The sequence below is a fragment of the Neolamprologus brichardi genome, unplaced genomic scaffold (assembly GCF_056152115.1).
Source record: "Neolamprologus brichardi isolate AB-2024 unplaced genomic scaffold, ASM5615211v1 NODE_ptg000031l+_length_7269946_cov_1, whole genome shotgun sequence".
Classification (NCBI taxonomy): Eukaryota; Metazoa; Chordata; class Actinopteri; order Cichliformes; family Cichlidae; genus Neolamprologus; species Neolamprologus brichardi.
Genome location: NW_028270136.1, coordinates 1,594,602 through 1,605,118, shown reverse-complemented (window position 1 = coordinate 1,605,118; position 10,517 = coordinate 1,594,602). Strand labels below are relative to the sequence as shown.

The 10,517-nt window shown below is 40.8% G+C and overlaps 1 protein-coding gene across 1 annotated transcript; it reads right to left on the bottom strand.

Annotated features, from left to right (window-relative positions):
- Positions 1-1,051: 1,051 nt before the first annotated feature.
- Positions 1,052-9,024, bottom strand: LOC148094669 (protein PALS2-like). The gene is made up of 4 exons (XM_087837396.1): positions 8,967-9,024; positions 3,979-4,181; positions 2,756-2,884; positions 1,052-2,624 (listed from the first exon to the last, which is right to left on the bottom strand). The coding sequence occupies exons 1-4, from the start codon at positions 9,022-9,024 to the stop codon at positions 2,448-2,450; spliced, it is 567 nt and encodes a 188-aa protein (XP_087693522.1). The 3' UTR covers positions 1,052-2,447.
- Between the last annotated feature and the right edge of the window lie 1,493 nt (positions 9,025-10,517).

Sequence of the window (10,517 nt, the reverse complement as noted above, 5' to 3'; positions counted from 1 at the left end):
TTAAGTGTCTGCGAACAATTATTAAATTTGGAATATGATGAGAAACCTTTACAGAAATCAAATAGAAAATCATCAAGTAAATGGTTATGTTTTAAATCAGGCCTGTAGGGGTTTAGATAACACCCTGGGTCAACACACCTGAATCAAATGATTAGTTCATTATCAGGCCTCTGGAGAACTTCAAGACATGTTGATTTAAAGAATTAAATTGAATTAAAGAGGGTTCAGGTTTAGTAAGAGAACCATGAGAGGAGGCCAGCATTATGAGTAAATCATGATTTAAGAGAAACAGTTAACAGTTCACTGAATGCAGAGCTCCAGATTTCTCATTTATTTCTTTGTCCTATTTTTTTCAGCACCTGCTCCATAGGATGAAGAGGATATTCGTTGATTCTTTTTTGTTCTCTAAATCATAGTTTAATCCATGTGACCCACCCAGTATGCTACTTATTGAAAAACTGTTAAAGAAGCGACTGTGCGGCACACTGAAACAAAGTTAAAATGAGATTATAGTGAAATGTATATATAAAGCAATAAATAACCTGCTTCCTGACAATATTCTAAAAATGTTTTCTAAAAGGGAACGGGGATACAATTTGAGGGGGGAATTAAATTTAAAACATCCTCGTATCCGTACAACATTAAAAAGTTTTTGCATCTCTGTGTGTGGAGTGAAACTGTGGAACAGACTAAGTAAAGATATAAAGCAATGTCTGAGCATGGCACAGTTTAAAAAGCGGTTTAAGGAAATGGTTTTTACAGGGTACAGGGAGGAGGTAGAGATTTGATAGGGTGTTCTTGTCTAATATTTTCATGTGTGTGCGGGTGCACGGGTATGTTGGTATGGGTATATATATATTTGTAGGTTGTGTATCCTTTGAGGTGTTAATGGGGTTATTGAAAATGTGTATATGTGCGTATGTGTAAATACGTATGTATGGATAGATAGAAACATATATGTATATATATTAAAAAAAATAAATAAATAAAATAAAATAAAATAAATTTAAAAAAAAAAGAAAAAAAAAGAATAATAATTAAAAAAAAAAAAATACACATGACACATAATGTGATTGCAAGGAGGTATTTCGGTAGTCTATAAATTAGTAGATAGTGGAAAAGGGGTGGGATTAAATAAGCTCATGCTTCTTCCTGCTCCTTTTTGAACATAAAAGATATTTGTAGTTGTGGTTGCTCGTTTTCTTTTTGTTTTGCTTTGTTTATTTGTCTCTTTTAATTCTATGTTGTTGTACTTTTTTAACATGTTCAAAATAAAGATTCAATCAATCAAATGTGACGAGCTGGTTTTTTATGATAGGTGAATCTAGAAAAAATGTTTCTTTCTGTTTAAACCTGACTGAGAGGTTTCATGCTAGGTTTTGATCGAGATCAGGTCTCAAACTCTAGTCCTTGAGGACTGAGGTGGCTATTCAGCCATTTGATTCACGTTACAGCAGCTCATGAGTGAATGAACATGGTGCAATAAAAGTACTTTTAGAAGTACATTTTTCCAAACACTTACATTACTCAAATTTAGTAGGGTTAGGGGTTGCATGCAGTCAAGTTCTATACTCGAGTGATGTACTCTTGCTAATGACCTACTAATTGTATTCAGTTGTGTTGCAACAGGTATACATGGAAAGGTTTCAGGACACCGGCCCTCGAGGACTGGAGTTTGAGACCTCTGGTCTGGATGTGATGTTAACTTTGACTTTTCAAACAAATTTAATCAATTATTGCCACTGATGGTCATGTACCATTTAGATGCTATTGCTCAGTGATTAGTGTCTGTAACCAATAAAAGTTTAAATCAAATCTTTTTAAAAGCCTGAAAGAGATGTCCTTTCACTTTTCAACCAACTCCAGAACAAGAGACATTTTTTAAAGATTATGACGGCCTCACCAGACTTAACCTAAAAAAAGCTTTGCCCATGGGTGTGAGGGGATTGATAGGAAACCTTATACAACTTAACCTTTATGCAAAACATCCACATTTACTGTAGAAGGCAGTGGGATACTATTTTTGATTTCATGATGAGAAACTGTACACTTACAAAAGTGAAAGATGGAGCTTGCTTGTTCCTAATGGCACCGAGTTGCACTGAGATGGCACTGATTAAATGCAAAAAATGTAAACAATGACAATGTCTGATGATAATCATCAGTAATGGCACAAGTCTTTGCTCTGAAGTCTCTATGTAAACAGGAACACACATGCATATGCACACTTTTTGAAATGAAGGGTTTTTTTCCACCTCCTCGTTCATCTCTTTCCTTCTTCAATTCCACGCTTTCTTTGCAGCACTGAAAATATATCCTGTTTAAATTATGGAAATGTGAGAAGTTATCCTGTGAAGTTATTACCCATCATTTATACTCAGTGGAATATTTTCAGTGCCTGCTTCCTTTCTTGTTCCCTCCCTCCTCAGTCCAGCACATGTCTCTTTCTAGAACACCCAGGTGACCGGGACCCACTGGGGGTTTTTGGAAACCGTTTCCAGCGCTGCTTTGACGGTGCGGTATGTCTCGTCGAGGTTGTCGTTGACAATGCTGAGGTCAAAGTAGTGACCATAAGCTGTCTGGATTTTAGCACTCTCATCGCACGTCCTCTGCAGCTCTTCATCCTGTGAAGGAAAACAGATAGCAGGGCTGTTAATCACAGGACTTCTGCTTTGACTGATTTCTCATTATTTGCTGCTTCCTGAGTTATTCATCTTCTTTATGTGCATATGGTTGTACTGTGAGCAATTCCTACCATCAGCGTCTTGGTGACGACCCCTGCCTCTGCAGCTGACTGATTTATGGCCTTGAGCACCTCGAACTCTGGAGCTTGAAGGAACACGATGTAGGGCAAGAACTCAGAGGTCCGCAGAACTTTGAGAGACTAAAATTAAGACACGCAAGCAAAATCAACACAAGTACATTATGAAGCGCCTTGAGGCGACTTTTGTTGTGATTTGGCGCTATATAAATAAAATTGAATTGAATTGAATAGACTGAAAGAGTCTCTTGCAGGCTCTAAACTTTTTGACCCACTGGGCTAATCCACCACAAGTTACCGACTGACGACAGTGAAAGACTTTTTCTCTATCAGTGCTTTTAATAAGATGCCCTTGAGTGAGGCACATGACTCTATGCTGACTGAATGGGACTGACTGTGTCAAACAGATTTAAGATAAAGTAGAGAAGTTGTCATGGGATGTGAGGAATGTGGAGGGTTTTATTTTGTGGACCCAAATGGATGCAGGAGATCAAAGTCTCTCTCCCACCCCATGCAGGAGACTCTGACAGCACTGAGCAGCTCCTTCAGTGGCTGCAGCACCCACGATGTGGGACAGAGAGATTTCACAGGTCTTTCCTTCCAACTGCTGTCAGATTCTACAACATGGTCTCTTCAGATGACACACACACACACACACATCCAATACACTGTGTTAACCTTCGCCCAGTCTCCCTTGTATGCAATATTATGCACAATACTTATGTGCAATATCAAGTCCAAATTTTTCTACTTTAAGGCCATGTACTGGTTAGTGATCACCATGTTTTATGTGGACGGAGCGGTCTTGACTTGATGGTCGGATCAGAAAAGCAGAGAAGATGAAGAAGAAGCGAAAAGCAAAGTCACAGAAAAAGATGAAAACTATCTAAAGTTTGGGACCATTTCAAACAAAGGAAAAATAAAAATGCTGTACAGTGTGTTCATGGTAAAACTGAATCAGCTTACCACAATAGCACAACGACATTGATTCAGCATCTCAACAGAAAGCACCCAGTCTATGACTCCACTAGCACAACGTAAGTTAGAGCATTTCACTTTAATAAACTGGCAATAGAAACTATTAGAAGCATGTGTGTAATGTATACAGGATTCTGTCAAAGTAGCCCTTAATTTTCACACAACAACAGTAAAGATGCTGCTGCTTATGATTACTGCTAAAACAGAAAAGTCTTGAGCAAGAGTATGTATGTGCACACCTGAGGGTTGGCGTCCAGTATGCAGACCCGCCCTGCCTCCACCACCTCATGTATGGAGTCGATCTTCAAGCCGTACAGGTTGCCCTCATACTCTCCATGTTCTAGATAGCGCCCGTTCTTGATGTCTGTTTCCATTTTGCTGCGGGTAGTGAAAGCAAACATCCGACTCTCTCGCTCTCCCTTTTTGGGTTTTCTGGAGGTGTCTGCGCAAATACAAGGAAGTTACTATGATCAGTTTATTAGCTCAAGCCAGCTAACATAGCTCTCCAACCCATCCATCCATCCATCTTCATCCGCTTTATCCGGGGCCGGGTCGCGGGGGCAGCAGCCTAAGCAAACCCGGCACACAATGCACCCGACCCCTATGGCGCCTCCTGCGGGTGGTGGGCCTGCGGGAGGATGGGCCCATGTCGCCTCTTCGGGCTGTGCCCGGCCGGGCCCCATGGACTAAGGCCCGGCCACCAGACGCTCGCCCTCGGGCACCCTCCCCGGGCCTGGCTCCAGGGCGGGGCCCCGGTAACCCTATCCCGGGCAGGGTAAACTGTTCCCTCGGTGTTTTTTTCATTGGGGTCTTCAGCTCTCCAACCCAAAATGTAAAAATTTTTAGATGGATGGTGGACATTTTAGTCAGTTTGTCTGCCACATTTGGTAGCAGACCCCACTCTGAAAAGTTGTTTTAATAAAATCTTCTACTATTAAAGTCTAAACTGTGGCCATTCCTTTTTCAACCCTTTGAGAAACATTAAAGGTGAGTGTTAATCTATATTAGCTCTAATAGGTTGCTCTAGCCTTTCCCAGTAATATCTTCCCTTGGGGCCTGTTGTACAGGCCTCTGAAACCATCCCAGGATAACAAGTGCCACAACAGGTGTAATCAAAAAGGTTTGACCTGCAAAGCTAGTCAGCTTTTTTCCTATTAGGGGAAGCAGGGAAGACATCTGGACATGAAGGCAGTCAGGTTGAGCGAGTCCCCTCTGCACCATCTACTGGCTGAGACTCAGATGATGCAGAGGGGACTGATCAGAGGATCAGGGATCAAGATCTTTTTTTAATCAGAGAGCCGAAATCAACTTCCTGCATAGGGGTTTGTGGGCCTACCACACTCAATGTAACAAAAAACAATTCTAGCTACTTTAGCAATAAGAAGCAATAAGGCAATGGAATATATCAGACTTCATACATGGAATTATGGTCCCAAAGAGCTGTGGATCCCTCAGTATAAGCTTATTCTTTAGTCTCCGCCTCCCCACACCTTGAGCACCTATCAGAATCAGAGTTTTCATCTTGAAAAGTGGGACATTGGCCACCTCCTCATAGAGCAGTATCTCATGTCTGTTGTATAGGAATTTCTTTCACGGTTCCGTGGACGGGCTGATCACCCCTGAGGGAAAAGGTACCTTTGTCCTACCAACTGTTGAAGCGAAGGAAATGGAGGAGTCACAGAGCCGTGTGTTTCAGTTACCACCGAGATCATCGATTTTGAGGGGACTGCTGCAGATGGGTGAGCTGTAGCAGCTGTAGCAAAATGGCATCATCATGACTGGATGGATAGACGCGCACTTTTGAAAAGACTGCCTGAGTTGGACATTTGCCACTTTTGGAGCAAAATGGCAAAATGAGACCGTGGAAAACACAGGACAAAGCTGAAAGACAACTGACTTTCACTGGACTGCTGCAAGGGGGAGAGATGAGATGAGACCACAGTGGAAGGAGCAGGGAAGGACATGTAGGAAGTTTTTTTTTGGTTTTTTTTGTTTAGTGTGGTAATGAAATTTGGGTTTAGAAAACTGGGAAGAAAAACGACTGCCTTGCGTGGAGAATTGAAAAGTGTCTGGAGCACCGCAAAGAGGAGAGGTACACAAAAATTACACAAACAGAAAAATGCATCAATCCTACTAACACAAACACACATGCAATGAAGCTCATGAAGACCAAATAGCATTTTAAGCATGCGTTTCTGTTACCATCATCTTGTCCGGTTCACTTAGTGGGTTAAGAAGTGATACATAGACTAGTGAACTAGTATTATTTTAGGGGAAGGATGATTGAATCATAGCAGGGGTGAACAGAATGCTGCAGGGGGGTCAGATGAGTGGAGACTAATAGATTATTGAGTTTCTTGTTTCTGATGTGTGAGGGAGGTCTTATCATGGGTACATGGGGAAAACAAAAACTCATTATCTGATAGAATATTGCTGTTGTGTGAGGTGTGACTGGTGGATGAAAGTTTTGGAGATTTACTGATGCATTTTCTTTTGGTACCACTTTGAACCTGCCAATTAGTTTTGTTTTTTCATCATTCTAAGAAAGTACACTTAGACAACTTCTAAAAAGAGGCCTTCATATTTTTTGATTTTAACAGTGCACTGAGATTTTTTGTTTGGCAATTTTCTCTTTTTCAAGCAGGCCTGCAAGATCGGAATCGAAAGCGCTACACAACACGTTGAACAATCGCAAGTGAGTTTCTCCAAAATTAAAATGGGCTCGGGAGAAAGCCACTTATTTGGGACAATCAGAAAACAAGTCCCTGTCAAAAAGGATTCGGCAGGGTAATCCAGTCTAAATTCTTTTTTTCTTTTTGTGAAATGACGTCATTGCTGGCAGTAGAAACTTATTCCGTCACGAGAGGTTCTACTGTCAGCAAATAAAAAATGGGGACTGACTGTGGGGACTGACTATGCAAGATTGCACCTCCACCCAGAGTGACAAAAGGGTGGATATATGTATGTATGTATGTTTCTTTTTACAGGAGCAGAAAGATGACAGCAACATCCTGGGTTGCATGGGCTTTTGGGCCATGCTGACTTAACCTTTTAATTGCCACTTTCTGTGTCTTTGTGAATTTACCAGGGGTGTGTTATTCATGACCTTGTATTGTTTACAGTGCAGAGGTCACTGTGAGAAAGTGTGCATGCAGATGCGCTGCACTAACATCTATATCACTTTTTCCACAGCAAAGGGCTAATCATATGATCTAATCACATGATTTACAGCAGGACACACCACTGGCTAATGTTTTTTCTTACAACAGGGCCTGGAGTGAAGCTACTCTAGGGGAGAATCCCTGGGAATTTTTAAGAGACAATGCACAACTTTATTGTGCATGTCTAATTGTGATAAGCTAACATAGGGCAAAAGAGGGGAAGTTTTCATTTTTAAATTGCAGGAACCGTGACATGAGGGATATGGAAGGATTGACTGAGGCACAGATGCAGACCATGACTGGGAGAGAACGCTTCAAGAGGACCATTGAGGAGCAGGAACCATCTCCAGGACAACTGACAAACGACAGTGGGCTGCACCACTGGGCTTCCAAAGGATTGTCACGAGGAGATTTTGAACAGCAAAATCTTAAAATAAAATGAAAGAGTTTCGTCGTTGACGCTGAGGAAGACAACTAAGGTGTACGATGTGCTCTGCTTTAAATCTACAGCCGCGTTGGAACAGAAATCAAGGGATGAGGAGAGCGTTGCAAGCTCCAAAAGTGATAGCGCAAGGAAGATCAGCGTTGGAATTATGACTGTAAATGGCACAGACACCAGGAGTCATGACTGTGACTGAGAATGTCCACCTAATGCTGTTTCACTTTGCCATGCAAAGTACTTTGACACTCTGGAGAAGACCTTTCCTCTGTATCATTGTTGTTTCCATTTGCATGTGGGAGCTTAGATTGTGGGGAAGATTAAAGATGAACAAAAGGTGGTGGGAGAACAGTGAAGTGACTTTAAGTGTACAATAATGTTGATGTGATAAACAGAATATCAGGAAAGAAATTCTGGTTTTAATGTGATTCTTGATTTAAGAATCAAAGGGTGGGATTGTATAGGAATTTCTTTCACTTAGGTATTAATCACGTTATTGTAATGCCTTGGTGCCACTGGATTTTAACATGTCTGACACTCATACTGTAAGACAAATGGTAGGGGGTGTAGTAAGGATGTTGGGGGAAACAGGAACTTCAGAGGACCAGTCTTTTGTCTCTTCGAGGACTCTGGGAAGTAGCAAGGGAGTGTGAACCTTAAGGTGTGAAACAGCTGTGTACTGCCTTTTGTTCCTGAAGAAGGTATTTAACTGAGAGCCATGCTAGACTCAGAGAGACTCTGCTGACCGTCTGTCCCGCGGACATGCAGGGACTTCATCAAGCTTGGTTGTCTGTTCTTTGTGTGTTTTGATTAAAGAATGTTAGCTACCGCTCATCGCTCGTCTGCAGGCTTTATTTAAGTGGAAAACTTCCGCAACACGTGCATTAATGTAATAACGTGGTTAGCCTACTCAACGTAAATTACACACGAACAACATTAAGCTACTCACGCAGAGAAGAACGGCTGCTGCTGCCATCATCATCCGTCATCATTTCTGCTACACTGTCAGGGCTAGGGGCCAGGACTCTACTCTTTTGGGGGATGTTGCTAACTCCTGGTCCGATAACAGGCACCACACCCGCAGTAGATGTGCTCGGTGTGAGGTCTCGCAGCAAGCTATCAAATACAGTGTCTTTCTCGGCTTTTAAAAAAAAGCCGAGAAAAGCCGTCATGCCATCATGGCACCGGATACCGGTACCCATCCCTATTGGTTACACTCTGTGCCAATATCAAAGACTCACAATCCACATTGATTTGGCTTCTGTTTTAATGGCACCTTGAACATGGTGGCAATTTTTGCAGTTGCCTCTTTGGAAGAACTATTGCAAAGATCATAAGTGAAGATGCCCACTGCTCCTTCAAGTCTGGATGGACGCTTGACAAACTGAGCCTCCCCTTCAGCAGACGGTTGAATGGTAGGTGGGAAGGGAATGGCGTAGCATCCACTCTTTGTGTGCACACTACACAGGAAAATACATCTCCATGAGAACATGTTTTAAAAATAGGGCAATATTTGAAGTCCAGCACTTTTTAACAACTCACCAGGGATTACAAAGAGAATAAGTGGAACACTCATTCTTTATCTGCACAGTGCATGCACGATCTGTTGGCAGTGCCCCGGCAATACCTTGACCAATGCCAAACACATTCCCAATAATATCTGGTGCATCTACGACATTTTCCATCTCTGCAGTTTACCTGGTCAAAAAAAAAATCCTTCACTTATTATTTTCTTCCTAATTGACAGTGTAAGACTGAGTTCATAGTCCATTGCCTTTAATACACTACATTAAGCAGATGATGACTTTAGATGAGTGTCAGATTATAATATTATTTTATGCCATGTTAGACCCTAACTAAAGATTGTGAATTATTATGTAGTTTTAGTTTGCATTATGCTCCTGAATTAGAAGAAGGTGATAACTATTACATTTGGTAAACTGATTTGCATTACATTAGACTGCTGATTTATTGTGAATGAATGATATTGTTTTATGATGCATTATACTGTGAGTTATAAGAAATACTGTTTGCAGAAAGTCATCGCCTTATTTGTCTGCTTAGAAGAGAACAGAGCATACTGCCCCATTTCAGCAGGAGCAGATAAACAGGGAGCCAAGGTCGTAGCTTAGGCGCTGTGTGTGAGAAAGAATGTGAATGTTTAGGCTTTTATGATTAGGTGGGGGCCACTAGAGGCTATAAGAGTTTGATCAAGGCTCCACCATTTTGAGATCTGATGCTGTCTGCTGTATGGTGTCCATCTCCCACGCGTGTGTTCATTAAATCATCGTTTGACTTGACCCGGCCGGACCAGTGTGGTTATTTTTGGTTTTCCTCTTGTATCCATCCCCAATATTTGAATCCGTAACATGAGTGTTAATGAATATATTTGTATCATTTTACACTTTGTAGTGTGAGCATCCAGCAAGCTTATAACATCCTTGGCACTTCCAGTAAAAATCTCTGATTGTTTGTCAATAATCAGAGATAATTACTGCATTATTATTAGCACATACTTTAATCAGTGATGTTTAGCTTGCATGTGAGCTACCTGGTAGCATACCATTTGACAGGACAAAACAATGACTACCATCTAATAAATAAAGACATGGAAAAAGCCTGCAAGGCGAGTTATAGCAGTAACATGATTCACCCTCTGGAGCAAAGCCAACTGTCAACATATGGATAAACAATAGAAGGTCTACAAAATGATTTAAAGCTTACTGAGAACTTATTCATTGATTTAATATGTAATCTGCAGGAACTTGAACTCATACAGAAACATTTCTATCTTGCACTGCATTTTTATTTTTAGGTAAATGTTTTTCTGTTTCCTGCAAGAAAAATGTGTTTGTTAAATTCCAGTACATAGTACTGTACAAGTACAAGTAAAATTTCCTTCTACAGTGCCCACATCCTAAACACATGACAAATAAACTTTGTAACTTAAGAGGTAATGCATATTTTTTTGCCTTGAACATGAATAATTGTCTGTAATGTCACTAAATCTTCTAATTTCAACAATTTCGATTTTATAAACAGATTATTTGTATGTTCTCTATATTTAACATTATGAACCATTCGTACCATTTTCTACTGTAGCAAGCATAGGGGTTTTATATTACTCTCATATGTATTCTCCCACACTTCAGCACAATAACTGAGATAGTAGAAAATT